The 27,796-nt window shown below is 35.1% G+C and overlaps 9 protein-coding genes across 9 annotated transcripts; 7 read left to right on the top strand and 2 right to left on the bottom strand.

Moving 5' to 3' along the window:
- The first annotated feature begins 273 nt into the window (after nt 1-273).
- Nucleotides 274-1,545, top strand: LOC123319775. The gene is made up of 3 exons (XM_044906703.1): nt 274-432; nt 781-1,116; nt 1,181-1,545. Exons 1-3 carry the CDS (start codon nt 370-372, stop codon nt 1,484-1,486), a joined length of 705 nt encoding a protein of 234 aa, XP_044762638.1. The 5' UTR covers nt 274-369; the 3' UTR covers nt 1,487-1,545.
- A 635-nt stretch (nt 1,546-2,180) lies between these two features.
- LOC123319778 lies at nt 2,181-4,243 on the top strand. Its single transcript, XM_044906705.1, has 2 exons — nt 2,181-2,729; nt 3,867-4,243. Exons 1-2 carry the CDS (start codon nt 2,664-2,666, stop codon nt 4,203-4,205), a joined length of 405 nt encoding a protein of 134 aa, XP_044762640.1. The 5' UTR covers nt 2,181-2,663; the 3' UTR covers nt 4,206-4,243.
- A 1,603-nt stretch (nt 4,244-5,846) lies between these two features.
- On the top strand, nt 5,847-12,373 carry LOC123319772 (P protein-like). Its single transcript, XM_044906700.1, has 14 exons — nt 5,847-6,083; nt 7,139-7,311; nt 7,389-7,573; nt 7,629-7,895; nt 8,503-8,706; nt 8,866-8,981; nt 9,033-9,171; nt 9,323-9,458; nt 9,516-9,706; nt 9,760-9,853; nt 10,114-10,256; nt 10,317-10,575; nt 11,955-12,048; nt 12,230-12,373. Exons 1-14 carry the CDS (start codon nt 5,956-5,958, stop codon nt 12,315-12,317), a joined length of 2,217 nt encoding a protein of 738 aa, XP_044762635.1. The 5' UTR covers nt 5,847-5,955; the 3' UTR covers nt 12,318-12,373.
- Nucleotides 12,374-13,479: 1,106 nt separating this feature from the next.
- LOC123319773 (trypsin-2-like) lies at nt 13,480-15,228 on the top strand. The gene is made up of 3 exons (XM_044906701.1): nt 13,480-13,534; nt 14,295-14,869; nt 14,956-15,228. Exons 1-3 carry the CDS (start codon nt 13,495-13,497, stop codon nt 15,157-15,159), a joined length of 819 nt encoding a protein of 272 aa, XP_044762636.1. The 5' UTR covers nt 13,480-13,494; the 3' UTR covers nt 15,160-15,228.
- A 492-nt stretch (nt 15,229-15,720) lies between these two features.
- Nucleotides 15,721-17,902, top strand: LOC123320422 (trypsin 5G1-like). The gene is made up of 3 exons (XM_044907742.1): nt 15,721-15,877; nt 16,847-17,424; nt 17,680-17,902. Exons 1-3 carry the CDS (start codon nt 15,838-15,840, stop codon nt 17,833-17,835), a joined length of 774 nt encoding a protein of 257 aa, XP_044763677.1. The 5' UTR covers nt 15,721-15,837; the 3' UTR covers nt 17,836-17,902.
- Nucleotides 17,903-18,264: 362 nt separating this feature from the next.
- On the top strand, nt 18,265-20,410 carry LOC123320421 (ell-associated factor Eaf). The gene is made up of 6 exons (XM_044907741.1): nt 18,265-18,665; nt 18,726-18,818; nt 19,080-19,250; nt 19,353-19,596; nt 19,651-20,060; nt 20,182-20,410. Exons 1-5 carry the CDS (start codon nt 18,563-18,565, stop codon nt 20,051-20,053), a joined length of 1,014 nt encoding a protein of 337 aa, XP_044763676.1. The 5' UTR covers nt 18,265-18,562; the 3' UTR covers nt 20,054-20,060; nt 20,182-20,410.
- A 118-nt stretch (nt 20,411-20,528) lies between these two features.
- On the bottom strand, nt 20,529-24,241 carry LOC123320755 (chondroitin sulfate glucuronyltransferase). Its single transcript, XM_044908165.1, has 8 exons — nt 23,432-24,241; nt 23,224-23,375; nt 23,017-23,169; nt 22,732-22,938; nt 22,507-22,670; nt 21,997-22,453; nt 21,741-21,909; nt 20,529-21,658 (listed from the first exon to the last, which is right to left on the bottom strand). The coding sequence occupies exons 1-8, from the start codon at nt 24,069-24,071 to the stop codon at nt 21,384-21,386; spliced, it is 2,217 nt and encodes a 738-aa protein (XP_044764100.1). The 5' UTR covers nt 24,072-24,241; the 3' UTR covers nt 20,529-21,383.
- Nucleotides 24,242-24,275: 34 nt separating this feature from the next.
- Nucleotides 24,276-25,729, top strand: LOC123320756 (DNA polymerase beta-like). Its single transcript, XM_044908166.1, has 7 exons — nt 24,276-24,444; nt 24,498-24,697; nt 24,747-24,907; nt 24,959-25,081; nt 25,135-25,309; nt 25,361-25,550; nt 25,617-25,729. The coding sequence occupies exons 1-7, from the start codon at nt 24,366-24,368 to the stop codon at nt 25,709-25,711; spliced, it is 1,023 nt and encodes a 340-aa protein (XP_044764101.1). The 5' UTR covers nt 24,276-24,365; the 3' UTR covers nt 25,712-25,729.
- Nucleotides 25,730-25,966: 237 nt separating this feature from the next.
- On the bottom strand, nt 25,967-27,310 carry LOC123321117 (zinc finger protein 714-like). The gene is made up of 2 exons (XM_044908619.1): nt 27,197-27,310; nt 25,967-27,145 (listed from the first exon to the last, which is right to left on the bottom strand). Exons 1-2 carry the CDS (start codon nt 27,308-27,310, stop codon nt 25,967-25,969), a joined length of 1,293 nt encoding a protein of 430 aa, XP_044764554.1.
- Between the last annotated feature and the right edge of the window lie 486 nt (nt 27,311-27,796).

The raw sequence follows: 27,796 nt of genomic DNA, 5'->3' as shown, positions 1-27,796 counted from the left end.
TATTCTGAACACTAGGATAAGTGTTGGACGCCACGAAGAAAGCTGTAAACTCATCTTTTACCCAATTTATTTATTAATTAGTCCTGTTCAAAATTATCTTGAACAAATTTTCCACACCCTGTATACCACTCTGCACAGAGGTCAGAAACGTGTGCAATCATGCTTGAAAAATTTTGGTACCTTTTTTCTTCAACATCAGATCACGGAAATGATTAATCACATGAAATATGCAACCATAACACAAATTTAAACTCTTCCTGTTATGTACGATGTTTTTTGTTGGAATTGATGCTTTTCTTCACCGAATTATATTGATATTCAACTACCTATATAAAGTGGGTTTCAATATTAAAAATATTCATTCTCACAATGATTTCTATCGAAATATCCACGTTAATTTTAGTGCTTCTTGCGATGTGTAATGGTGATGGGGTATGTTATGAACATTGCTAATTTTTCATTTCAGATGATTGTTGTACATGAGGAAACATCACTCCTTATAACTTTCATTAGCATTTTCTTCAAATAAAAAGGTATTCAGTAATCTTAAATCTTTTTTGGCTCATTCAATTTTCACTGTCCAAGTGTCCACGTTTTTTTCTAGTCAAAACAAGAATATTTTTCAGTGAAATAAAGTTATGTGACATTTGTTGTGGCTAGACTTCTTCAATTTTATTTTCTGGACTATATGAAAAAGTATAGTCCGTATTCATATGAAGAATGTTGCCAGTCTTTCGTTTACTCTTACAATGTCTTAATAATTGCTACATTTTTGTGTAGAATATGGGACGAAGGCATGAAGAAAAAAGAAAAGCGTTCAGGGAATGTAAAAATGAACACGGATATACCGACGAAATGGCAACCAAATTACAGAAGGAATACCCAGACAATCGTTTCAAACCTGAAGATGTTCCTAAACAATTTTTATGCACAATGAAATGTGTAGATGAAAAAATTGGGAAACTGAAGAACGGTAAATACGAGATTGATGATATAGGGAAGAATAAATTCTTCATGAGCTCCCTGAAAACACCTGAGGAATACCTGAAGTGCTTGGAAAAAATTGACGAAGTGAAGGAATGTGAGGATTACAAGAAAAAAATGAAATGTGACTATGTAAGTCCAAAAAATTTTTTTGCAACTCCATAAAAATGTTGACATACATTTTTATTGATTTCAGGAAAACGGTGACACACACATGAGGGAATGTTCCACCAAATTCAAGGTCAACGTGCAGAACATGGCTGAGGCTTCAGGAGAAAAAGGCAGTAGAAATAAGAACCACAAGTGTTTTCACAAATGTGTTCTCGAAAGCAAAGGTATCATCTCTAAAGACGGAAAAATAGCGGTTGATGTAGCTGAAAAGGATGTTGGTCTTATGTGGAGGGTGAAGGAAGCGGACCAATTCTTGAACTGTCTGAAAAACGTGGAAATAAAAGATTGCGAGGATATTTCTAAAATATGGTCTTGCAGGAAAAACGAATAGATTATGCTTATCTTGTTTTATGGAAATATTTCAGTGAAAATAAAATGTAACAAATGTAATTTATATTTTTATTCAATAATTCGAAAAGGACTAAACCTATACCTTGAAAATAACCTGGCTTTTATCCTTTTGAACCACGAATTTTTATCACTGATCTCAATCCAAACTATTCGGATCATTTTAGATTTTAAATGCAATTCCATAGTAATTAGGACAGTCCTCATAACATTGAGTAATATTCTCGAAAATGAACCTGAAAAATTATTTCGTTTTTTTAATTCTGAAAACAAAAATTCTTCAACTGATCCAGAAAATATAGATTTTGATATTTGAAGAATTGACCCCAATATTTTGAGTTCTGTCCCGATAATCTACGAATTGCCTGTGTCATCGCGAAGGGCTATTAGAAATAAACGAGCCCATAAATTTTCATCAGAATCGGACTACTCGTTCTCAAGTTATGGATATCCAAATAAGCCGAAACCCATAAATCATCCTTTATCACCGAATTCGAAGGCTTTTGGGTACAAAAGAAGCAACTTTCACGGATTACAGAGTAAACTTTCCTGAAAGGCCTAGATGACCCTCATTTACCATCAGGCTATGGCCAAAGGCTCGTGAATCATCCTGTATAGTGGCAACTTCCCAGTCTCCCTAGATCTTTTTCTGATCTGTGTTCAAAATAATTGCTCTCACAGCTGTCTGATTGTCAGCTATATGAATTTTCTTGCCCTTAAGTCTTCTTAAAGTTGTGTGAATCGATTTTTATACAATCCGTGCAGAGTTATAAGCTCTTTGTGATTTTTTTAGCGCTTTCCAATTTCCATGACGCGAAGCGATGACAACGTTATCACCTACACAATGCATACCGGTGTCCCACACTAATTCGAATACAATTATTGTCAACAATGGGTAAACAAATCAACCCAGCACAACATCTAAATCATACACATCCGGCGAGTTTATTATAATTAAAAAAAAATACTCGGATTTAAATCTTTTCATGAAACTCGGACATCATCCAATTATATCCGTTGCATTTCATTTGAACAATCTTCTCTAATTCATGTGATTATTTCGGCGAATGGTTAGTTCTGGTAGTCCCGTCTATATAAAAGATGAGCGGCGAGAAAAACAACCATAATCTAGTTACCACTTTGATTCGATAGACGCAAAAATGTTTTTTCACGTTTTGAAACTGCTGGCAGTTGCCGCACTTTGTGTTTCTTCGGTGAGAAGTGAGGTAAGCTCAGATTGAATTGTATAAGTGGCATCCAGGAAGAATGTCACGAAAATAATCCTTATTTGTTTTAAGGAAGATGCAAATTTATTGTCATCAAAATAAAACATTCCGAATTTCAAACGATTCATGTCCTTAGGATATACAAAGTGAGTCTTTGACTCTTACAAATATTTTAACAGTAAACTCTTGGGGTCAAAAGAAACACTTTTTTCCCATGCAGTTTTTTTCTGATTCAGCCCTGATAAAAAGATAAAACCATTTTAAACTTTCATATTGAGCTATGCCACCCCCGGTGAAACAAAATTTTCTTCAGAATAACAAGCTCAATCTATGACACTACACATCTGTGGTTCTTTTGAACAGAGTTGCACTCAGCCAAAGCACCCAATATCACAGATATTTTTTATTTTTGAACATAAAATTACTCGAAAACGGTACATTATACGAAAAAATATGAGGAACACTTTTATTTTACAAAACTTTCAAATATTCACTAGATGATGCCCAACTTAGTTTCAACAGTTGGATTCTATGAGTTTTTGGTATTTTTATGGTACGTAATGGTCATAATGAGAAAACTGGAAGACGTGGGTGATATCTTGTATTCGAAAAAGCGTCAAGAAATAAAAAAAAAACTATATTCGGAAATTCATTTGATTCGATGAAACCGTTTGTGAGAACTAAAATTAACATTTTTTTAAGGTTTTTCAACAGCCTCTATCTTTTGAACCGAGCCGATTCGACAAAAATGGTAAAGTAAAAAAGTGTTTCTTTTGAGCTCAAGTATCTACTGTTTCAATATTTGTACCAGTCAAAGACTCACCCTGTATATCCAGGCTTAACGCCGATATACAAGAGTTATTCGTAAGAATCGAGCATATCCTTTATAGTATAATGCTCAAACAAGTCGATTTTCATTTGAAATCACACAAGTTTTCATGGGTGATTGAGGATTTTTTATGCACCCCCTACGAAGGGAGGGGGATATTCAAATTTTTGGAAAGACAGCACCCTAACTTTACCACATTTTACCTTCATCATGGCTCCTAAAAACCTGGATCATCATGATTTTTCTCCCAAAATTCGGCATGCCGCAGTTTTGGGACATCCCAATCATTCGAACTTTTCCATTTTCAGGAAGACAAAAAAATGTGCCCCTTTCTCGCGGCGTGTTTGAAAGAAACGGACGGTAAGGTGAAGATTGAAGATATGAAAGTTTTGATGACGGCAAAAATCGATGACGTAGATGGAATATCTGAAGATGTTTTGTGCGTATCGAAATGCGCACTAGAGAAGAAGCAATTATTGGTGGATGATAAGTTCGACGTGGACAAACTCTTAGTGGATAAAATGATGGTGGACAAGGTCGAGAAAAAAGAGGATTTCGTAGAGTGCGTGAAGAAGATCGAGGCTGTCAAGGAATGTGGGGATCTCAAGGAGTTCATGAAGTGTAAAATAAGATTCACGAAAGATTAGATTGTTGAGGAATGAAGAGTAAAGATTTTTCGATCAAAGTTCTTCGTTTTTGTTACATTTCCGATTTTTCCATTGACCACAAGCATAATCTGGGACACTTAAATACTTGTCTATACAGAGTGCTCTTCGACTTTTCCATATACAAATGACAGTAGTCTCTTGAGGTCAAGAGAAACACTTTTTTCTTTTTCCCTTTAATATTTACCATATGCCACTCTTGAAACAACAAAATTCCCTTCAGAATAACAAGCTGAATCTAAAACTACACATCTGTGGATCTTTCAAACAGAGTTGCATTCAGCCAAAAGTAACATTTGGCGAAACTCATTCAACAAGAGACCTGAATGGATCGTAGTATTGACCTTACTAGATCTTACCTAAACTAACCTAACCTCAACTCACCTTACTTAATCTTGAATCTCGCCTTACCTTACATAATCTAACCTAACCTAGACTTACTTTGTCTAACCTAACCTAACCTAACATAAATTTCCCAACCTAATCTAAGCTCTCCTAACCCAAAAATTATTGAGTTAGGTTAGGTTCATCCAATCTAACCTAACACTATAATCTTCAACCTAACCTAAACTTACCCAACCTCACCTAACCTAACACAACCTAACCTAAATTATCGTAGTATCAACTTTTGATTGAGCAAGCATGGCTTAGTTGATTCTCTTTGATATTATGAATTTTTCTGGTAGATTACCAAAGTCTTCCACTAGAATCATTAAAACTGCGATATTTATAAGGGGTGATTCTTTGTCGAAAAATTGTGTGGGTCTTTCATATAAAATTTGAATTTTTTTTGAGAAACCAGAAAGCTGACAGAAATTAAATAGAGCAGATACTCGATCTGAGCGAGATGGTAATCAAAATTTGATGTTTTTCTTTATAATTGAAGGGGTAGAAAGAGCTACCTCTGTTTCGAGAGAAGCTTATTTATCTGTTCGTATTTTGACCCACAAATTTTAATTAAAATTGTATAGACTGTAAATTTTGTAATTTTTTCAATCCATTTACTTGGACTACCTTATCTCGCTACATTTCATCTGAAAATAAAACTTTTCGTTGTCAGACCAACATGGAGCATCGCAAAGATTTCGAGTCCTGTATGGGTCATCATGGAATCTCAGTGGACGACGTGGATGATTACATGGAGGATAAAAAAAAATCGAGGAGATGAATAAAAATTTCTGGTGCTTTTTTAAATGTCTCCTAGATAGAAAAAATTTGATACCGAGAAATGGAACGGTACTAGCAGAAAAATTCGCAAGCGTTTATCTTTTCGTTAAACTGGAGGACGAGGTACTGTTGAAATGTTTAGAAGAAGTGAGAATTGTCAGTACTTGCGAGGATGCGTTGAAAATTGCACTCTGCATTAGGAAAGAGCTGTAGAATAGTTACAACATTTTTTGAGTAATAAAATGAAATATTTAGAGTTTTTTGCCCCTATATTCTATTTGTTCTCTAACCCAAAACTATACATATATAAAATGACTCAAACAAATGAAGAAAATTAACTAATTATATTCCTCTTTGTCCATAAGGTTGATTTTTTTTTTCATTAACCTCTGTATATCAGATTCTACATCGTATATCGCTCTCCTTATCTCATTTTTTTTTCTGGAGATCCAAATATTAACTCTCCATCACATTTTCGTGAATAACACCTGCGTACGTTAGTTCTTGGAAGAACGTATGGATAATGAGAAATTTTAATTTATCGAATTAAAAATTTGTTTTCGAAATGACCTCGAATGAAACCACTCTGTGTCAACATATAACCATAGCCGTTTTACCCCCTACATGTTTTTCCCCTAATTGTAGTAAAAGTGTCAACAGTGTCGAGCAACAAGACGAAGTTTTCAGTGAAAAGTAAGTAGATTTATCAATACATTGAAAGAAAAATCAAGAACATTAATCCCCACAAGTAGGCAATGCTATCCTCAAATATACAGGGTGAGTCTTTGAACCGTACAAATATTTTAACAGTAGATTCTTTAGGTCAAAAAAAAACACTTTTTTCCTATACCATTTTTTCCGATTCGGCCCTGATAATTGAAAGCCATTGTTTTCATGATGAGCTGTGCCACCCCTGAAAAAACAAAATTCCCTTCAGAATAACAAGCTAAATCTATCTATGGATCTTTTAAAAAGAGTTGCATTCGGTCAAAGTACCCAATTCTTCGAATTTCACAGATATTTTTTATTTTTGAATATCGAATTACTTGAAAACGGAGCATTATACGAGAAAATATGAAGAACGCTTTTATTTTGCAAAACGTTCAAATATTCATTAGATAGCGTCCAAATTAGTTTCAAGAGTTGGGTTCTCTGAATTTTTGGTATTTTTATGGTATGTAAGGACATAATGAAAAAACTGGGGAGTGTGGGTGATATCTTGTATTCGAAAAAGATTAATCAAGTAAATGAAAAATTATATTCCGAAATTCATTTCATTTGATAAAACCGTTTGTGAGATAGAGCTAAAAATAATTTTTTTATGGTATTTCATCTGCCTGTATCTTTTAAACCAAGCCGATTCGGAAAAAAAGGTAAAGAAAAGAAGTATTTCTTTTGACCTCAAGAATCTATTGTTAAAATATCTGTACGAGTCGAAGACTCACCCTGTATACCTACTACTACTGCTTAAATTCTTGTGAGATATACTTGTTTTCATCTTACATTTCGACAAAAATCTGAATTTTAATAAATAATTATGAGTCAAAGAGTTCTTATACCTAGAAATTGAATAATTTCTCCAACGTTGTAGAACTATTAAATATAGTGAAGTAAAAAACATTACGTATGTAATATTCTGGATTCAGAGATTACAGCAGTTGAATCCTTAGTCAAAGAATAAGACGTAGAATAAAGATTAACAGTTTTAGTCCAGTCCCTTTATTGAGAACTCTTCAATGTGTCTTCAGATCTGGAGATTCAGTTAAAAGTAGTATCAAGAATAAACTTAGTCTCAAATGCAGTACCTTCAAGTACATCGTCTATTTCTTAATGTGGTTGGGTTGTTGTTTCTTACTGACAACTTCAAGGGAAAGCTTTCATCCGATACACCAGCTTAGTATACAAAAATCTATCACTACAGGTGAGGAAACTTAAACTGTAAATAACTTATTCATGCATACTGGCCAGAAACTTTTTAATACCTCATTTTCCCAACAGAATACATCATAAATGATAGTCCCAAGGATGGAAGAATAAAACTGATCGTTGGTGGTGCATTTTTACCAGCCTATTATGCAAATTTGTCAACACGTTGGGTGAACGTTCACGTACAGTTGATAGAAACCTTCGGTTGTCCTATGGAAGATAGGGTTCTTACTCCTTCAAAGGTCAAAAATATTGAGGTGAATATTTGATTTAAGTTAGACGAATACACTTTTTCCTCGATTGGTTTTTCAGAATGTCACTGAAGTGTGGAAGATACCAACGGTGACTGAAAGTCTCATAGGTATAGTACCCGAAATATCTGCTAGGAAACTGTTTCTACTGAACGCAACGACTTTGGCCAAAGCGAAAAATTACTTGCTTCAAATATGCCTGAGTACGAATCTGAACGAAAACCTGCCCATTTCACTCGGTTTTAATACGGAACCCATAGATCCTGATGCTGGCGTTGTGTTTGCCGGAATGGTGCTGGTCGCTTTATACATCGTTATAATTTTCGAAGTAGGTAATCTTTTTTACTTTTCACCACTTCCAGAAATAAAATGCAAACAAAATTACACTTGGAAATCTCTATATATTTGGAGGGTAATGGGGAATCCATGTTAAAAAATTGGGAAGATCTTTCATATATTTTTTTTTTTGCTTGAAAAATTTCCAAAGCCCTGAAATAGAAGTATTGATAACCTAATGCATTCGCCAGTTTGTAATCTTTTACCCCTATTCTTTATCGATGGTTTAACATGTACATAGGTCTAAACATTTCCTTGAAAATTGTTAAATTTGGAGGAAATTCATCAGAGGTCATCACTTACGTACAACAAACATATTCCATTTCATTTTTTAGACTCCAATCTAATCAGTATGCCTGGTGTATCCACCATTCTGTAATTTTTACTTAGGTACGGTACTTTTCTTGTTTTTTTACAAAGAAAATGGTCTACAATACAAACAAAAATTACAGTACATGAGCAAAGATGATAATCATCTCTTTTTCATGTATCATTAAACTGAGAAGTTTGATTGAATTGTTCCAAATTCAAATACGTAGAGAATTTATGGCAGATTCAAAGCTCTTCAACTTTCTAATACAATTCATCACCTGTTTCAGTTATTGCACAGGACTGTAGCTGCAATTTTCGCATGTATCGTGTCTCTATCCATTCTAGCTGCTTTCAATGCTAAGCCGTCAATTGCGGAAATAGTATCTTGGATAAGCATGGACACCATCATGCTTCTATTTTCGATGATGATACTTGTCACTGTTATCAGTGAAACTGGTATATTCGACTATATGGCAGTTCAGACCTATAAGGTAAGTGTATTTTATTCTTCAATTTTCAATTATTGATTTCGCTTTCGACAATTCTTGGGTAAAAATTTATGTATATTCTAGATTATCTTGAGGAGCTCTATTTTACACCCCATCAAAGATGTTCTCACCGTTTAATCATCTACAGTTCCTTCTTTTCAGTTTACAGGAGGAAAAGTGTGGCCCTTGGTCAATATCCTCTGTGTGGTAGCTGTGTTTTTCGCTTGTTTCTTAGATAACGTAACAACCGCTCTCCTAATCACACCAGTGACAATAAGGTGAACGTTATTCCGTTGGAAATTTTTTTTACCCACTGAATATTCTTGCAGATTGTCCGAAGTTATGAAATTGAACCCTGTGCCTGTTTTAATGTGTATGGTTATGCTTTCCAACATTGGAGGAGCTATTACTCCTCTAGGAGATCCTCCGAATGTCATAATAGCATCGAATCCAGATGTCTTGAAGGCTGTGAGTATTTTTTCACGAGATTACACTGCACAAAGAAGTGGATAATTTGCATGGTTGAAATGACAACAGAGTAAACAAGAATTCCTCTTTTTAGCAGTGTAGTTGTACCGCAAGTATCGGTAGTTACATCTTTTCTGTATCTATTTTACAGGGTGTTAATTTTATGTCGTTTACTTTACATATGGGACTTGGAACTTCTATTTGTTTTATGGTAACCTACGCATATTTGAGATATTACTACAGAAATGTGAGGAATTTTAGACATCCTGAACCACCGGAAGTTCAACGTAAGTTCGCATCGAGAAAAATATAAAAATTGATCACTAAATCACCGAATTCCTCAGAGCTGAAGAGCAAGATTGCTGTTTGGCGACGTACCACAGCTTCCGTCAGTAGCTACAGCCGAGACGAGAGCTTTGTGAGGGAAAAAATGAAGCGTAGAACTGCCAAGTTGGTGGGAAGGTTGAAAAGTTTGAACAACATAACCATTACGGAAGAGGAGTTCTGCAGTAACCTGGAAGACCTTAAAAAACAAGTTGGTGCAACGCTAAGAGCGTTTTTTCGATTTATACAGGTTGTTTTTTTCAGTATCCTATTAAGGATATGTGTCTGCTGATAAAGTCAGGTGGAACAATGCTTCTGGTTATCATAGCGTTGCTCCTACAGTCTGTTCCGTCTTGGAGTAAGTATATCGTCTCAGAAATCATATATTTACTTTGTCAAAACGAGTGATTCATTGTTGAAGCTAAGGGTAGATAGAGGACATTGAGGTACCTCGTGTTTAACTGATTTCATTCTTCATTTACCCATAACTTTCGAAGAACCCCCATTTAGCAATGAATAACCATGACATGGAAGGAATTATGATTGCTATATTAAGTCTTCAGAACTTCCAGAATGTGAAGAAATAATTAAATTCTTCAATTTTTTGTCTCGTTCCAGATACACTAGGTATGGCGTGGACAGCACTCCTTGGGGCCGTTCTTGTGATCCTCCTTTATGATAAGGACGACGTGGTTGGTATATTCACTCGTATAGAATGGTCCACGCTCCTTTACTTCGCAGCCCTTTTCATTCTGATGGAGGTAAAGAAGTTTTCCATCAATTTTTTCGATAAGATCAAGAAAAATCTTCATTTCTTCCAGGCTCTATCTAAACTAGGCCTCATCGACTCCATAGGGAAGCAGACAGAAAGGATAATAAATTCAGTTGTTCCGGAATACAGATTGACAGTGTCCATTGTTCTGATTTTGTGGGTTTCCGGTCTAGCTTCTGCTTTCGTAGACAACCTACCACTTACGACCATGATGATAAAGATAGTGACCAATCTTTCTAGTGACCCCCAGCTTAACCTGCCGTTTCAACCCCTTGTTTGGGCTTTGTCGTTTGGTGCTTGTCTTGGAGGTGAGGAAATGTGTTACCCTTAGCATGCTTTTTTACTGATTTTCTATAGAAGGCAGCGAGCATTTCATCAGAATTATGGTGACTGTCCTTTATGTTGGAACTCCGAAAAGCAACCAACCAATTCACATTGATATACGAGGATATATTGAAAAATTCTTAGCCTACTTTCGAACCGAACAAAATTTCAATGTCAAAATATTTTATTACTCAACATATTCTCCTCTTAATTGGATACATTTATTACAGAGAACCTACAACGTCTCTAGATCTTTCAAAAAAAATGATTCTTCTTGCTCTGCAAACCAGACCTCCACAGCTTTAATTATCTCCTCGTTGGAAGAAAATTTACGACCTTTTAAACTTTTTTTCAGTTGAGGAAAGAGATGATAGTCGGATGGAGCCAAATCTGGTGAATGAGGGGGGTGTTCTAGTAATTCAAACCCTACATCACGAATTTTTTGCATGGCAACATGAGATTTGTGTACAGGGGCGTTGTCCTGCAAAAACAAAACACCTTTGGATAGCTTTCCGCGTCTTTTCTCTTTAAGTTTTTCCCGTAGAGTGGTCAATAATGTCGAATAGTAATCTCCGGTTATTGTTCTACTATTATCCAAAAAATCAATCATGATTACTCCATGGCAATCCCAAAAAACTGAAGCAAGAACTTTTACAGCTGATTTTTGGACACGAAACTTCTTAGGTCTTGTAGAACCAGAGTGTCGTCATTCCATCGATTGCTGCTTTGTTTCTGGATCGTAGAAATATGCCCAAATCTCATCCATAGTAACAATTCGGTTTTGGGTTTTCATTTTGCAGCAATTTTTCTCATGTCAAAATTGAGGTGAACTTTATGATAAACGCGTTCGTATGCAATATTCAGTGATGCAGATATCCGTTTCAGCCCAATTCGACGGTCTGATAAAATCATGTCATAAACTGCATCGATATTTTCGGGGACTGACACAGAAACTGGCCTTCCCGATCGATCATCATCTTCAATGGAAAATTTACCTCTTTTGAAACTTGCAGTCCAATTTTTCACGGTCGCATACGAAGGACATTGATCACCAAGTGTATTAAACATATCTTAGTAAATCTGCTTACCTCTTAACCCTTTTAAATACAGGTACTTGATGATTGCTCGATACTCAAATTTTTCGATTTTCACAATTTCGGTGGACATCTTCTTTCTTTTAATCTATTGCGTAACTCTGGTTTACTTTTTTGACCTCAAACTTCACACTTCTAATGAGTTATTGTTTTTTGCTATGGTAACGCAATATTGAAATATTTTTTGTATGCATGGAACTGGACTAGGCTAACTAGATATCTTACGGGTTTTATAGTCTTCTAATCAATGAATTTAAATATTTTCCTAGGAAATGGAAGTCTTTTTGGCTCTTCTTCAAATATAATTTGTGCGGGAGTAGCTGAACAGCATGGCTACAAATTTGGCTTCACTGAATTCTCCAAGTAAGTAGCAGACAAATTTGATAAACCAAAATTCGCTTAAAAGGTCTGAAAGTTCACGAAAATCGAAACAAATCGACTAGAAAAAATTCTTTTATAACTTTTCTCTGAAACTAACATGTTTATTGGACAAAATCAGGGTCAGAATCATTAAACAATGTGTTAATGCAAAAATTGTTTGCAGGGTTGGTATTCCTATTGTTATTTTAACGCTGATGGTAACTACCCTTTACCTCATCATATGCCATGTTGTCCTTCAATGGAATTCATAAATAAAATAGATTTTGCCATGTTTATTCGATCTCTTAAATAAAAAAACTTAGATGAATTCGTGTTTTATTTGTGACTATTGTATTCTCTGCCGCACTTTTGAAGGAAATGCTTGGAAAAAATGGTATAAACATTTTGGGTTGCATTGTGTTACTGGAAAACTTCGTGCTTATTAGAGGACAGTGAAAAAATACTCACCAAATGTATGAAATGGGTTCAAACAAAGAAAAAATGTGTCGGCATACCTCCTTGATTCTCACTATCAGAATTTAATAGCTCGATAATAGGCACGATTTGCCAATAAATGATTTTTTAAAGGCATATGGGACGAATTGATAACAAGTCAATGTCACCACATCAGGGCAGTATTTTTTCATTCGTACATGAGGGATATTTTCACACTTTTGTTATGAGTCCAACATAATGCTTGAGAGAAATTATCGAACCTCACTCCGAGAATGAATAAATAAGCAACTTTCACGTCAAAATTACATTCATTATTATAGGAGAAGTTTGGTACTTACAAGTTTTCATTGATGACAACAAATTTTGACGAAGTGTTTGCAACATGGACAAACTGGTTTATAGGTGGCCGAATGGACTTTACATAACAGAATTTTTTATCAATGAGTCCTATATCCAATCATTTGAGACCATTCTCGGTTCCAAATTTGAAAATTACAGATATTTGTGCAATACTATAACACTAGGATTTCTGTATTTAACCCTTTAATACCCAAGTCCGCCTTGGGACTGGTTGCATATAAGTGGATACAAAATTATTCTGCCCATGTCCGCCTTCAGTATAGGTTCATTTTGTGAGTATACAGGTATTAATGCAAATCAGTTAACTATTTGCGAAAAAAAGATGTAGATTAAATAAGCTTATTTGAAACTACATATATGGAAATAATCTTACAAAAGAAAAAAAACTTGGGCATTAGAGGGCTAATATAATTACTTGAATACATACATCTCATGTCAGAATGCTTAATTTTCTCTATATTTTATATAAACGTTACTCATTGAGTAAATTATTACAGTAAATATCATCCTAGAATAGAACTAAACGTAGTATTTACTTGTTTCCTAGTACGGATCTGTTTTCGGAGTATCTCATCCCAAAAGCTACCTCCATATATAAATTCCTGATGAGATATTGAACTGCAATTAGAAAAAATGTTATGGGTATGGATCATTTCCATTGCATTTTCCACAGGTGAGTTCGTATTTTCATTGCAATTCCAATTATTGAGTATCGAATACTCAAAGCTTCAATCCACCCTTATCTAAGGGAGAACGAGATATTCTTGAGACGTTTGAGGCTGTCTGATTTTGAAGATTTTCCAGCCAAAAATCTTCTTTCTCACACGTGAAATTTTCCGATTGAAAAATTAGTGTTACACCCCTGATTTACGCATTCTAAGACCTTGACTGTGTTTTTGAGCCCATTTTTAATCCAGGTGAGTAATCCAGTTTGTTATTTGCAGTGTTAAAAGTGTTGAAACTTCTTATCAACTCAGTCACTTCCCATATGGATTTCGATTCTTTTACTCTTTTGATCCTGATGTGCAGAACGTTACGTAGATTTTAAGCTTTCATAACTATATCAGCCTTGCCTCTACTTGATGTAGATGCTGAAAGAAATCTCTTCGTGAAGAGATACAGAATTTTTTCTTTCTCTTTGGAGTTTTTTGAGCTCCATCATTGTTTATATATGATTCATCTGCTCTACCCCTTTGTATAGAAACCATTCAACTGGTGGTATGTGTGATCCAAATGTCTTGGTCACCCTAAAATTCTGTATACCTAGATTTAAAGTTTTTTTCAAGAGGATTGGCACTTCAAGCTCAACTATCATCTCCATCTTCTGTAATAGAGAATAAGGATTTCCCATATTATTATCACATACTTAGCCTTATCCACAAACCTGAAAGGTATCTCAAGAACCATTATTAACCAATCTTCGAATCTTTCAGGGCATGCCTCAGGATTGGTTCCCTCCTTCAGAATTTTAGGAGGTTCCACTGTAAAAATTGAGGATTACCCCTATATGGTTTCCGTACAGTTGGTCTTGCGTGGTCAAATGAAGCATGTTTGCGGTGGCACCCTGATATCCCCTACATCCGTCCTAACAGCAGCGCATTGTTTCCCAGTACCCGGTTACTATGTAGTCAAAGCTGGTGCTGCAAGTCTGAAGAGTCCCGAAGGATGCCTGGTGCCCATTACCAAAGTGATAATGCATCCTAAATACAGGCCTCTCAGCCAGGACTATGACATAGCTGTGGCCAAGCTTCGAAAACCTGTTAAACTGTCCAACAAGATAAACATAGCGAAGTTACCACCTCTCTCTAAAGACATCCCATTGGTTGAAGGCACTGTTCTGGGTTGGGGTGAGACCAGATCTGGATACGATGGAAACACTGATGCATTGAGAGCTGTGGATATACCCATCATAGATGATAAGGAATGTGTTCGATCCTATCCGAAAGGTTTGGTGACAGATAGAATGTTTTGCGCGAAAGTCGATGATGGTTCCAAGGATTCCTGCAAGGTACCGTTGATTTTCTTTATTATTTGTTGTGGTAGAACCTATCCTTTTATATGAAGCGATGGGGAACTGACTTGGAAACGTTTCAGGGTGATTCTGGTGGTCCTTTCATCATAAACGGCACCATTTATGGAATAGTGTCATGGGGGTTTGACTGTGGAAGTCCAGAAAATCCAGGAGTTTACACGAGAGTCCCATATTTCTTCGATTTCGTCAATAACACTCTCACAGAGAAAATATCTCGTTTTAGTTGGATCGACAGGTGGATGAGGCAATTTTTTCGAAAGTATTGATATTGTATAAATAAATATAAGATATGGAAACATATGTTCTACATCGTTTCAATAGAGCAAGTTGCAGCATTCATGATTTTTTTTGTAAGTCGATCATACAAGTGTAGTGTGGCCTAATGAGGACGTTATGAACAGAAATATAAAAAAATGTATACAAACCTGACACTAGAAGGTGCCGTAAGGTGAGAACTGTTTTTATCTCTTCTGGGTAGGTACCATATAAGAGGGAAACTTATTTGAGTTTATGCATCGGCAAAAATAAATGTACGTTTCACGAAAAAGATGAGTTATTAAAAAAAACGCCTATAACAATGGGCACGACTTGAAAATAAATATTTTTTAGAGGCCTATTGGAAGAATTGATAAGAAGTAAATGTCACAAGACCAGGGTGGTATTGTTTCATTTGGACATGGTAGGTACATCATTTCAAATTTAATAATTTTTTTGTTGGATTATATCAATGATGAAAAAACTGATAAGAAAATGAATGTTCCAAGGAAAGTTATATATTCTTTATTCTGCATGTTCGATACATTTTTTTGGAAATAACAGACAAAAACTTGGACAAGATCCACTTATTCCCTTAGTACGGATCTGCTTACGGGGTAACTAGTGATTAAAATGTTACTCCATATATAAATGCCTGCTGAATTACGAAAAACCTGCCATTTATAAACATGTTATTGCTTTGTATCATTTCCATCATATTCTTCACAGGTGAGTGTGTGTATTTTTTCAATTTCAAATGTATCAATTGGACTGAGTATACTCACTCTAGTCATACATAGAGGTACTATTTTCATTCATTTGAATTTGAAGTTGTTTCACTGGATAATGAACCAAATGGTACCTACATTTCATGTGCCATTGAGGTTTTTGATTATGCTTTAAATGCCCACATATCTGGCTGTATACCCCAGCCTGGCCGTCCGCTTGGCAGTCCCGGCTCTTGAGATTAAACTGATGAGAGGTGCCTGATACAATGGGGCCAATGGCCCCATGTTTTACAAACATTTCAAGAAAATGGAGCTTACTACAGGTTGTTTCTTGTATTGCTGATGTAAGAGCACTGATGAAACTGTTGAACATATTATGTTCACCTGGAGTAACCTTGCAGAGTTAAGGACAACACACCTAGGAAACACCAACTTCTTATGATGAGAGGGACCTCTCTCTGTCGACTTTGTGGCATTTTTGTCGGCGTGTCTCAGGGTGTGAGTCTCCCCAACTGCATGCTGATGAATTAATGGACTGCAAGGCCTCAGTTCAGTCCGGGTTGAGGCACCCCACGTAGAAGAAGTATGGCCAACATATATGGAGGTGGCCCTCCAAATAACCCTGGAATTCAGCTTGAAAACTATGCTGACTCCGCTGTGGCTGGTGCAATATTCATGTCTTGAGCTTCAAATACTGGTAATAAAGATGTATAAACCAGTCCTTCTAGTTGCTCGTGCTCCAGTGTAGTTGATTGCTTCTGATTTATCTCAAGCCTCCCAACTGTTGGCTCCACCAACCTGATTATCCTAGATATTAATAAAAGCTAAATTTTACCCTGCAAAGCCATCTCGCAATGAAGGATATTACTCCTCTCGATTGTGCCAAACTCATCGAGTCAAACTCTATATCCCTCCAGAACCTCAAACTCCTATCCTTTCGTTGTTTTTGTATATCCTTCATGAATTTCAGGATATATCCAAGGGTCGAAGGATCCCACCTCCCGAATCGCAGGAGGATACGAGGTTAACATCGAGGATTATCCTTACGTTGTATCCATTCACGTGGACACTGGTATTGAACTGAAATTTAACTGCGGTGGTTCCTTGATATCTCCACAATTCGTTCTATCAGCAGCCCACTGCTTCCCAAAAACGGTTCATTATTACGTCGTGAAAGCTGGTACGGACAGGTTGGAAGGTCCTGGAGGACGCACAGAGCGTGTAACTTCAGTGAAAAAGCATCCGAAGTATGGACTCAATTGGATGGACTCCGATATAGCAGTCGCCAAACTAAAAAAACCTATGGTACTTTCCGAAAAGATAAATATCGTTAAGCTACCGTCGTTTTCTAAAGATGTCCCATTGACTGAAGGGACTGTTCTAGGCTGGGGCCGTAGAGGTTTACTTTTCGAAGATTCTGAATATCTGAGAGCTGTAGATCTACCCATCATAGATGAAGAGGAATGCGTTCGATCACACAGCAGAAGAACGATTACGAAAAGGATGTTTTGCACAAAGTTGGTCTGTGGTTACAAAACTCCCTGTCAGGTATCGATGAATATTTTCCTATTTCATTTTAGGTGAATTACATTGATAATATTTTGCCCATCCCGTTTTTAAGTCAGAAAAATCGTGATGATTTGCTGATGCATTTCTTCAAATTGCTTTTCCAGAATAGAATAAAGTGTCTGTGGCACTTTAAGGGTGCACTTGTTTTGCAAAAATTACATATATGGATTGTCCGAAAATGTATCGCTTAATTGAGTTATAAACGGTGGTTATATAAAATTTTGCGGTTTTCAGGGTGACTCTGGAGGTCCTTTTGTCATCAATGGCACTGTTTATGGAGTAGTATCATGGGGAGGAGGCTGTGATGAATATCCTTATCTTCCAGCAGTCTTCACGAGAGTTCCTTATTTCGTAGATTTCATCAATAAAAGTCTCTCTGAGGATTTTTAGTCATTCTCATGAGAATTGTTTTAAGAATCATGTCAACAAATACATAATTATATTGTTCGAACATTAAGTAATTTAATCCAAAACCCTCAAAAATATATGTATTTCAATAGATATACACATAAACTGAAAATTTCACTGTACATATATGGTATTATATATGTATACTCATCAACTTTTTCTTCGACATATTAATATATCGAATAGAAAATTAGTACCCTCTCTTAATGTTTCCAAAAACCGCCGCTAGGTTGCGCTTTCCTGATTTGAAGTTTCAAATCAATGAAATTTCACAATAAATTCATTACCCAAGCAATTTTTCGAACCTTATAGAAATAACCATTCACTGATCTTAAAAAGTTTTCACATGAATTTGAACGAAAGTTGTCAATTGCCTAGAAGAAAAGAAAAACGAAAAAATCTTTGGCAAACGAGTAACAGTAGTTCAAAAAGACCTTCCCCCTATCCTCCCTCATTCCCCTGTGCTCAAGGATTCCTCAGAAGTGTCAAATTCGTCGAGAAGTAGGTCAATAAATTACCACTTTTCAATACGTGTTTTCAAGTTTTCATATGTTACGACTTCATTTGAATATATTCATGTGATTGCTAATTCCGATTGACTTCGGAATGAGTTATAAGTTTGTGAGTGATATGAAGAACTGAGGCAGATTTGATTGAAAATATTTCGCAGATTCATTGATAACCAAAAAGTGGAAGATAAGGTTGAAATATGGCAGAAAAATTGGGAATCAAGTTTGGAAACGAAGTGAGAGAATTGAAGATTGGTCAGAGTTTCACCAATCCTAAATCCACCGCATTTCACACTATAAAATGTAAGTTGAAGGGTGGTTGAATCCTTGAATGATTCAACCAATTTTTTCTTTTGTTTTCAGATGATTTCAAACCTGCTTCAGTTGATAAAAATAAGATCGCAACTGTAGATGTAGGAAATAATCATCAGGTTGCAGTGACTGTTCCTCATTTGGGTAAGCTACAAAATATATTTTTTTTACTGAATAACCAAAAACTTGGTTGTTCAGGCTGTTTCAGTAGGTTTCAATCTTGTTTCAAGCTCTGTATCTGAATTTGTTCAGTACTGAGTATTGTGAATACCCAGTTTAAAGAGAATATGTGCACACTTTGCTTCAATTTTACAAATAAGTCAGTGTTCACCATGTGCTCCCTAGTTATTTAAAGAACATTCTCCATATTTTATCAAGAAATTAAAAATAGCCCCTTGATTTTAGATGGATCAGGTGTCCCCCAAACAGTATTCAAAGGTTCACAAAGGCCATATACAAAAGAATGTGTCTTGGTAATAGATAAAAGAACTGGTGAAATAACTTTAGAAAGATTATCTTGTAATATCCAAGTTAAAAAGACAAGGAATGAATCTTCAAAAATACCTCATCCTACAGGTAAGTTCAAGTGCAATGAAGAATAATTAAGAAATTCATCAAATTTGTTCATTGGATACATTCAATTACTCCTTTTTGAATTATTATTTTTCTGCTCTATAGACAGATTAGGGCAGGGTTCAAATGAGCGCAGTAGTTCCTCAAGTCTTGCCTCCAGATCTTCAACACCACCAGTGGGTCAACGTGTCTCAAGTAAGACCAAAGTGACTAGTGGTAGTAGGAGGCCTGATAGACCAATAACAAATCTTATACCCAAACATTCGCCCTTGCAATCTAGCCCTAGATATCCCTCTCCAAATCAACAGAACAAAAGTCCGAAAGACGAATTGCGAAACTTTAATAATGAGTAAGTTGTTACAATATTTTTTTCTTTCAAATACTAAATGGATATTTTTTTCAGCAATCACACTAGTGCGTCTGCAAGTTTGCCAATGATCGGGATGGATGATTTCACAGAACCACGTCTACCAGTCAGCAATCCCCACCATCTAAACTCGTCCTCGTCTCAACACCACAACGCCAGCGTGCCCCTAGAAAAACCATCATCTTTCCAAATTACGTCTGACGAAATTGGGGAAATAAGTGATAGTTCGTCTTCTAGCAGCGACGCAGAGAGCGATTCGGAGGATGAGGCCAATTCCACCGTTCTTGAGAGGAATCTCACCAGCAACGACAGGAATAACGGTCATTGCAATGGAATCCAGAATTCCGCTCCTCCGAAATTCAACTCTGTGCCAACTAGCCATTTGCTCAAAGAGGACCTATGCCTGTCCGAGTCTGGGTCTGACTCTGATTCTGATTGAAGAACTTGTAAGTGATTTTTTCAAATATTTTGTTTTATATTTGAGCGTTTTTTATTTTTCATTTTTATATATATTTTTTTTTTCAATTCTTTATCTTGATTATGATTTTTTGTTTTTCTTTATTCCAGAATTACGTGCTTCTGATTGCTCTGCAGAATTGTACTGTTTTTATTATGATACTGAGATTACTTGTATATGGAAAATGTGTTATATAGAATATTATTATCCCTCATTTCTCTGTGCCTTATCTTCTTCAGATTTGGGCGTTGATCTGGCCAATATTTATTTAAAGCTGCTAAATAATTTTATTTACCAATATTTTGTTATTGTAACTATAATTAGAAAATTTATAATGAATTTGGAGTTTTTGTCTGGATCATCCCTCTCCAACTTCCATTTTAATCAATTCCTCCATGGTTGCAGGTGATGAAATATTTATTGCGATTTTTAGGGAATTTGGGTAAAAAAAATTTAATTGAATAATCAAATATTTATTGGACAATAAAGTTCACAACAATTGTAAAATGGTCATTCGTAAGGCACAATAATGGCAAAAATGCAAAATTCATCACATTCTGATTACTGTAAAATGCGCAAACATATCGAAATTCAGTAATAAAGCAATAATACACTGATTGACTCGAAATAAACATTGTTATTTGATGAAAATTTCAATTTTCCTAACACTTTTCTCAGTTTTTATGAGAAATATCCAGCTGAGATCAAAAACTATCAGATCATAAACTAAAAAACTGATTTCCTATCTGAAAAATTCGATAAAGTTGGTATGTCTCTAATTAAAAAAAAAATCAACATCTTATTGCAATTTTCTCTTTGAAAATAAATAATCATTCTCAAAATGAACAAAAATTATCCGAGTGTAGGAACTAACCCATAACAGTTTCTTTAAAACAAAATTACTTTGAGCAAAAATATTAATCTCAGAAATTAAAACATTTCACTTTCCCATAAGCTGTCATGCTGTGTTCTCACTCTCTACCGCACAACCTTAAGTTTCAGACTAGATACTAACCTTAATTTTTTTATATAACGGAGGCAAGTTGATCAGTGAAAAAACATCTACAAATATGTAAAAAAATTTTGAAGGGTAATGGAAGCATCTTTAATATCGATTTACGTGTCTTCAAAAATAAAATAAATATGATAAAATGTCTTAAACATGAAAAGGATATAATGAATTCGGCCTACATAAATAAAAAGATTTAAATTTTCGAACAAAATAAGACTCAAAAATAACAAAAAATTCGTTCAAAATTTTTCATCGTCCGCTGGAAAAATAATGAAATCATGGTTGATAACAATTAATGAGTCACTGAAGCAACGGAATCTCTGATTTCTTACTCAACAATAATTTAGCCAGTTGGCTCTTGCTCCCAATAAACTTATTGCACTTTCCCTGGTCTAATTCTTCGTGGTATCGTATCAAAAGGTTCATTTCAGTTGCCCTCATATGTCGGAAATCTTTCAACGTTTCGACAAACATTTCAAGCAGATTTCCTCGGCTCCTGAACGGTTCTTTGAGGACTGTTGCTATGTCGGTGTCCGCTCGTATTATTGGCATCTCTTGTTGGTATTTTTTCCTAGCTGAAAAAATAAGATTGCTCAAAATTGGACCTAGCATAACTCAAAATTAAAAGTCAACATTGAACAGTGGAAGTATATCTACCTTCTACGTAATCTCTCCCATAGAAAGAAATGTATTTATATTCCTCCCTATCAAAATGTCCAGCGTTTTTATTCACCTCAAATTTCGAATATTCACTAGCCTTTGGATTGTATTGTCTGAAAGGTATCGGACTAAATACTTGGAATTTTTCAATGGTATTCATTCTGACCTGTAAAAACCAACAAATCGTATTCAAGAGTTCGAATTGCTGAATACGTTAAACTAAAGCAAAATCCGACAACTTTACAAGACTTACCCTATTCAAAAACTCCTTCGTTATGTTACAAAAAGAATCCAGAATCAATATAAGGTTATTTACTCCAACTTTTTTCAGAGCGAGATCGACAGCAACAAAATTCAAAGACTTAACTTCGGCACTCGCCACATAAGACATGGTCGGTAATCTTATGGAGACCCACGCAACCTTAGTCTCGTCCTTGAACAACGCCGAGGTTTTTTTAACGAAATTTTTAACTTCAAGAAACACGTCGTTTTTTCCCTGACTGATCGAATTGTTTTGGTAAAACAGGATCAGCATGAGGAAATTTTGGTCCTTCTTGTCGTTCATTATGCCTAGGAAATTGTTTAAAAATGTTTTGGCTTCTTTGACTTCGTGTTCTTGGATGACGAGGAATACGGTCACCTTTTTATTTTCAGTCACGTAAGGCACTGGCACGAATTCTACTTTGCTCAGAGGCTTGCAAATCTCAAATCTGTAAGAAAAGAAACAATATAACACCTTGGAAATTGCAATTGGAAATCTTACCTCTTTTTTATCACTTTTGATGAATATTCATCAAGAAACTCGACATCTATAACGTAATCCATTCCTCTACTTGCATCAAACGTTTTATAACCATTCGATAATTTTGTGAATGTTAGATTTTTATTGTCAATTAAAGCTTTTTCCACAGCTCGATTTAAAATATTCTAAAATTAAATTCGTTATATTTCAATTTCCGGTTGGGACACCCTGTATACTTTCACGTACTTGGATATCGGATAATTCGTCCTTATTGTGTTTTCTGATAGTTGTAAAGTCATCAGGGAAGAAAACATGGGTTAGATTAAAGTATAACTGTCGTGCCAGATCAAACCTTGTTGCAGGTTTAGCCTTTGGTTTGTGACCTGGCGGCCAAGATTCCACTAAACCTTCCGCCAATTCTTTCTCTATCCCTTGTAGTTCATTCAGCCTTTGCTGTTAATATTATTCAAAATGTAAAACTTCTCGTTTACTTGATATACAAATAATCAGCCCAAAAAACATTTAACGAACCTTTATAAAGTGAGTATTCAACTGATAAAAGTCCCTTCCTTGAAGGACTGGGTAAACAGTAGCTGCACTGTTGAAATCCTCTCTCCGAGACAAATTGTAAAGTGACTTGTCCAGATCAAAATGCTTCATTCTGAATGATGTTAATCTTTGACTCTGAAAAAACTATCATGTATCCTACACCATAGATTTATTTCGATATAAAACTACCTGTACAGTTTCTTGACAATTGAGCCCAATACTGTTATAGATGCACCTTCCAATATTCTCACTGTGACTATCCGAGACGGCATTGAGCACACACCAATCCAATTTTTCCCTCACCGCTTTCAAAACCGAATTGCTAATGATTATACCAGCGTCTTAAACGAAAAAACAAGTAAGAAATCCAGCAAACAACACAATTTAGAAAACCTACCTAAACTACAAAAACTACTATCAGATTCTTTAGTTCCTAAGTAAACATCCATGCTAACACTTATGGCATTCACTATATCTTTTATACGATGAACATTCAAGTAAGTATAATCAGTGGCTAATAAATAGTAATCATACTCTTGTCCGAAGTTATCTCCTATATATTTGAATATCTGAAAAGGTCTATATTTGGACCTGGTATCTGTGAATCCAACCAATCCAGTAAGGTTAAATTTAGATTTCAACTTATACTGGGCAGTGATGAAAAATTTGATTTTGTCGACTAAATGGGCAACAGTTTTGTTTATATGTATAGCTTGAGTATTCACTTTTTCCTCTGATGTATAAATTCCAACAAAAAGTTTCTCGCGTATTCCTAACTCAGTCGAGTAGTACCTTGGTCTGATCAACTTCTTTTTTTTCTTGGCATCTGTAGAGTTTGTCTTCGTTACATTAATAATAGGAGGTTTCGCAATGATTTTATCTGCCTGCGGAGCTTCAACATCCTGAACTATATTCTTTATTTCACTATCACAAACGAATTCGATACTAAAATACGATAACTGCATGTAAACACCAATCAGAAATCCTAATATTAGGAAAATATTATTTGAAATTAGTCTTTTCAGATTTTTAACCATTTTTTAACATTCTGTTTTCGCAAAACTCAGTGTTCTGGGGGATTTCTCAGACAGTCTTACGTAATTGAAGATGGAATTGAACTCAATTTGATCAGGAAACTGTACAAATTAAATTAACATAAAATTCAAATGAAAATAAACATGTAGTAAAATCTTAACCTCGAAATACTGAAATTAACCTCAATTTGTAGGTCAATTTCCTGTACATTTGAACTATTTCAAGGACACATCTGCCAAAAATTCAAATCCAAATAATTCAAATTTCGTATTTTGAAAATCATTTGCGTTACAAGTATGAGCAATAAAAAAGTAACAGTTGATTCTATCGGTACTGGAGTCAATTATAATAAGGATATATGTGGTATTCTGTTGGGTAAGATAATTATACCGAAATTTTATTGGTTTCTTATTCGACAAATTCTTCAGAGTTGGCTGAATATGAAAGGAACACAAACAGGAATATTTTTAAATATGAAGCCTACAAAAAAGCAGCTGCAGTTCTAGCCTCCCATCCAAGAAGAGTAAGCTCGGGGGCTGAAGCTTCAAAACTGAAAGGAATCGGGGCTAAAATAGCAAAGAAAATTGATGAGTTTTATGAAACTGGGAAACTGGAAAAGCTAGAGAATGTATGTTTTCGTTTGGGTCGGAACAACATCAAAATTAATCAATTTATAGATACATAAAGATGATAGGAGTCAAGCTATAAACCTGCTTGCCGGTGTCTCTGGAATTGGTCCAGCGAAAGCACAAAGCTTGGTGGATGAAGGTATAACAACCATTGAGCAATTGCGAAAGAATCTCGATAAACTGACTCACCATCAACAGATAGGTTTAAAGTATGCTTTCCACTTTGAAAGAGGATTTTTGTAAGACTCTCCATTCTTTAGGTACTATGAAGATTTTCAAAAGAAAATTCCAAGAGAAGAAATAAAAGAGATTGAGACTATAATAAGGAAACACGTCTCAGAACTTGATAAAGATTTTGTTATAACTATTTGTGGAAGTTATAGGTTCTTGTTTATTATAATCGTGTAATGAATATTTGAAATTTTTAATATTTTAGGAGAGGAAAACCGGAAAGTGGGGATATAGATACTCTTATAACTCACCCCTCTTATACTAATACTAAGAAAAGGAAGAAATCAGAACCTGGGGGTTTACTTACCAAAATAGTTGATGTTTTAAAAGAATGTGGACTTATCACTGATACTCTATCCCTTGGTGAAACTAAGTTCATGGTAAGTTCTCTATAAAATCTCCTTCGATTTTGAAAAACTTCCACATTTAAGGGGGCATGTAGGCTGAATCCAAATTCTATAACGAGAAGGTTGGATATCAGGCTTCTTCCTCAGGATCAGTATTATTGCGGAGTTTTATATTTCACCGGATCTGATATGTTCAATAAAGCCATGAGAGCTCATGCTTTAGAGCACGGTCATACCATTAATGAATACTGTGTTAGGCCCATTGGTAGTTTAGGTAATAAATGGGAGATTTGATAATTATTATCAGGAAATTTGCGAATCATTTTGAATCCCATTCCAGGAACACCTGGAGAAGCTGTACCTATACATTCAGAGGAAGAAATTTTCGAATATATACAGTTTCCTTACAAGAAACCAGAAGAAAGGAATTATTAATAAAGAAATCATAGTCAGGGAAAAAGTATCGAAAGTGAAAATGTATGTTAATTTTTTCAGAACTATTGAATGATGTGTTAATATATTTTTATCAGAATCCTTACTGTTTTATAATGAACAATGTACTTAGTGTCACACTGAAAACTGTAACAATATAAAAGTAAAAATACACTTTTTCCTATTGTAAATAATCATTTATTCGGAATAAATATCTGTAATACAAAAATTGCATATAAAAAAGTATCGAGCTTAAAACTAAACTTGCACTGGAATGGAAACAGAAGTAACAGACTTATTCATATGAGTATTCTTAACATGATTCGCTAAATAACTTTTGTCGATAAAACCTTTATCACAAACTTCACAACGGAACGGTTTCTCACCAGTATGAGTATATAGATGCCTTGTTAATTTATTCCTATCATAATATGCCTTGGAACATATATGACACACAAATTTTTTAGTTCTAATGGGTATCACAACATCCCCTATCCCGTGTACTTTCGCCATGTGAATTTCCATCACTCTCCTCTCCCTGTATTCTTTGCCGCATTCGCTACATCTGTTATTTCTCACGTTAGAATGTGTAACAATATGCTTTTTCAGGGTTCCATTTTCGTAAAACTTCTTCTGGCACAAATGGCATTCAAATAACTTTTCACCTTTGTGCCTCCTCACATGGGCCGTCATGTTGGATTTTTGGGGAAATCTTTTATTGCAGAAATTGCATACGTAGTTCCATAAACTAGGATCAGTGTGAACAATAAGCTTATGAGTGCCTAAATTCTTATGGGTATTGAAACTCTTGTGGCAAATCTCACAAGAATAGGTTTTTTTATTGAAGTGAATTTTTTCGTGTACGAATAAATCAGGTTTTGTAATAAATCCTTTGCCGCAGTATGTGCATATTTCGGAGCGTGTGCCCTTGTGGTATTTCAAATGTTGTTTTAAGTTGGTTGAAGTCTTGAATCTCTTTTCACATTTTGGGCATGAATAAGGTTTGATGAGTTTTTTAGACATATTGTGGGTTTCTTCACAGTGTTTGATCAACTTTGTTGTATTATTACATGTGAACTCACACTCCTGACAAGTATATAAGGTAGTTCTGATTCTAGTACGCTTAGGAGTTTCTATACTAATCTTCTTCTGTTTACTTCTTTTACTAGTTTTTACAATTTGTTTATCATCATTTTTAATTTTGTAGTTAATGTCTGCCTCATCATTTTCTCTATCAGATTCGGGTATGGGAGACGAAGGATCGGTGTTGTCATTGCTATCACATTCTTCCTTTATGACCTCGTCATCTTTTTCGCTCTCATCATCTACAGAAGCTAAAATTTTCTCATACGATTGTAAACATTTTGTTCGAAAATTGAAAGCTACATCTAACTCCTTCGAACACGCATCACATACACGGAAGGTTTCTTGCCATTCCTAAAAATTCAAAATCAGAAAAGCAACAAATGCATCGCCTCTTCATCTTACCAGTTCGGGAATAATAATTTCTAATTTGAATTTCAGTTTGTTACCCTCATCCTCCAGAGAAATGAGAGGTTCTCTTTCTAACAGGCAAATACGACATCTCAAAGAATCTCCCATTATCGTTATCTTATTAAATTTGCATTCTAATTTAATACAATTGAAGAAAATAAAAAATAACCCCACAATATACAAAACAAAAATATAAACAAAGGCACAGATTAGATCATAGAGGTTCTGTGTAATGAACAAAGGAAAATTTATTTCGTTTTCTTCAAGGACATTATTTTTGAGGACTGCTTCAGCCTAATTCAGTTGTGGAAATTATTAATTTTTATTTAAATTTTGTAATCAATAACAGAGTGAAAAATCCATAAATTGGATCTGCTAGTTATTCTTGAAATATTTGGTGGATGCGCAAACTAGAGTGAATTCTTTTTTTCCAAAATCGCTCAATTCGTAGAACTCTTTTAGTGAGAAATAAATATAATACACGTTTTCTGCATGTTCAATTGCATCATTCGAATTATCTTCAGTACCTACCGAAGATATTACACATTGTAATATCTTTGTTCAGTACAATAATTACCAATATAGAAATGTAAT

This window comes from Coccinella septempunctata, chromosome 9 (genome assembly GCF_907165205.1).
Source record: "Coccinella septempunctata chromosome 9, icCocSept1.1, whole genome shotgun sequence".
Taxonomy (NCBI): Eukaryota; Metazoa; Arthropoda; class Insecta; order Coleoptera; family Coccinellidae; genus Coccinella; species Coccinella septempunctata.
The sequence above is the reverse complement of the archived record's forward strand: the minus strand, read 5'-3'. Positions and strand labels throughout refer to the sequence as shown.

What these genes read in the sequence shown, in the direction of transcription:
- LOC123319775 (XM_044906703.1), top strand. Translation starts at nt 370, where the DNA reads ATGATTTCTATCGAAATATCCACGTTAATTTTAGTGCTTCTTGCGATG. An exon ending in CGATGTGTAATGGTGATGGG is followed by an intron (nt 433 to 780) that starts GTATGTTATGAA and finishes ATTTTTGTGTAG; the next exon opens with AATATGGGACGAAGGCATGA. An exon ending in AAAAAATGAAATGTGACTAT is followed by an intron (nt 1,117 to 1,180) that starts GTAAGTCCAAAA and finishes TATTGATTTCAG; the next exon opens with GAAAACGGTGACACACACAT.
- LOC123319778 (XM_044906705.1), top strand. Translation starts at nt 2,664, where the DNA reads ATGTTTTTTCACGTTTTGAAACTGCTGGCAGTTGCCGCACTTTGTGTT. An exon ending in TTTCTTCGGTGAGAAGTGAG is followed by an intron (nt 2,730 to 3,866) that starts GTAAGCTCAGAT and finishes TTCCATTTTCAG; the next exon opens with GAAGACAAAAAAATGTGCCC.
- LOC123319772 (XM_044906700.1), top strand. Translation starts at nt 5,956, where the DNA reads ATGACCTCGAATGAAACCACTCTGTGTCAACATATAACCATAGCCGTT. An exon ending in ACAGTCTGTTCCGTCTTGGA is followed by an intron (nt 9,854 to 10,113) that starts GTAAGTATATCG and finishes GTCTCGTTCCAG; the next exon opens with ATACACTAGGTATGGCGTGG. An exon ending in GTTTGGTGCTTGTCTTGGAG is followed by an intron (nt 10,576 to 11,954) that starts GTGAGGAAATGT and finishes ATATTTTCCTAG; the next exon opens with GAAATGGAAGTCTTTTTGGC.
- LOC123319773 (XM_044906701.1), top strand. Translation starts at nt 13,495, where the DNA reads ATGTTATGGGTATGGATCATTTCCATTGCATTTTCCACAG. An exon ending in TTCCATTGCATTTTCCACAG is followed by an intron (nt 13,535 to 14,294) that starts GTGAGTTCGTAT and finishes CGAATCTTTCAG; the next exon opens with GGCATGCCTCAGGATTGGTT. An exon ending in GTTCCAAGGATTCCTGCAAG is followed by an intron (nt 14,870 to 14,955) that starts GTACCGTTGATT and finishes GAAACGTTTCAG; the next exon opens with GGTGATTCTGGTGGTCCTTT.
- LOC123320422 (XM_044907742.1), top strand. Translation starts at nt 15,838, where the DNA reads ATGTTATTGCTTTGTATCATTTCCATCATATTCTTCACAG. An exon ending in TTCCATCATATTCTTCACAG is followed by an intron (nt 15,878 to 16,846) that starts GTGAGTGTGTGT and finishes CATGAATTTCAG; the next exon opens with GATATATCCAAGGGTCGAAG. An exon ending in GTTACAAAACTCCCTGTCAG is followed by an intron (nt 17,425 to 17,679) that starts GTATCGATGAAT and finishes TGCGGTTTTCAG; the next exon opens with GGTGACTCTGGAGGTCCTTT.
- LOC123320421 (XM_044907741.1), top strand. Translation starts at nt 18,563, where the DNA reads ATGGCAGAAAAATTGGGAATCAAGTTTGGAAACGAAGTGAGAGAATTG. An exon ending in CGCATTTCACACTATAAAAT is followed by an intron (nt 18,666 to 18,725) that starts GTAAGTTGAAGG and finishes TTTTGTTTTCAG; the next exon opens with ATGATTTCAAACCTGCTTCA. An exon ending in AGTGACTGTTCCTCATTTGG is followed by an intron (nt 18,819 to 19,079) that starts GTAAGCTACAAA and finishes CCTTGATTTTAG; the next exon opens with ATGGATCAGGTGTCCCCCAA.
- LOC123320755 (XM_044908165.1), bottom strand. Translation starts at nt 24,071, where the DNA reads ATGGTTAAAAATCTGAAAAGACTAATTTCAAATAATATTTTCCTAATA. An exon ending in ATTGTCAAGAAACTGTACAG is followed by an intron (nt 23,170 to 23,223) that starts GTAGTTTTATAT and finishes TAGTTTTTTCAG; the next exon opens with AGTCAAAGATTAACATCATT. An exon ending in TCAAAAGTGATAAAAAAGAG is followed by an intron (nt 22,454 to 22,506) that starts GTAAGATTTCCA and finishes CTTTTCTTACAG; the next exon opens with ATTTGAGATTTGCAAGCCTC.
- LOC123320756 (XM_044908166.1), top strand. Translation starts at nt 24,366, where the DNA reads ATGAGCAATAAAAAAGTAACAGTTGATTCTATCGGTACTGGAGTCAAT. An exon ending in AACTGGAAAAGCTAGAGAAT is followed by an intron (nt 24,698 to 24,746) that starts GTATGTTTTCGT and finishes ATCAATTTATAG; the next exon opens with ATACATAAAGATGATAGGAG. An exon ending in ACTATTTGTGGAAGTTATAG is followed by an intron (nt 25,082 to 25,134) that starts GTTCTTGTTTAT and finishes TTAATATTTTAG; the next exon opens with GAGAGGAAAACCGGAAAGTG.
- LOC123321117 (XM_044908619.1), bottom strand. Translation starts at nt 27,310, where the DNA reads ATGGGAGATTCTTTGAGATGTCGTATTTGCCTGTTAGAAAGAGAACCT. An exon ending in AAATTATTATTCCCGAACTG is followed by an intron (nt 27,146 to 27,196) that starts GTAAGATGAAGA and finishes TTGAATTTTTAG; the next exon opens with GAATGGCAAGAAACCTTCCG.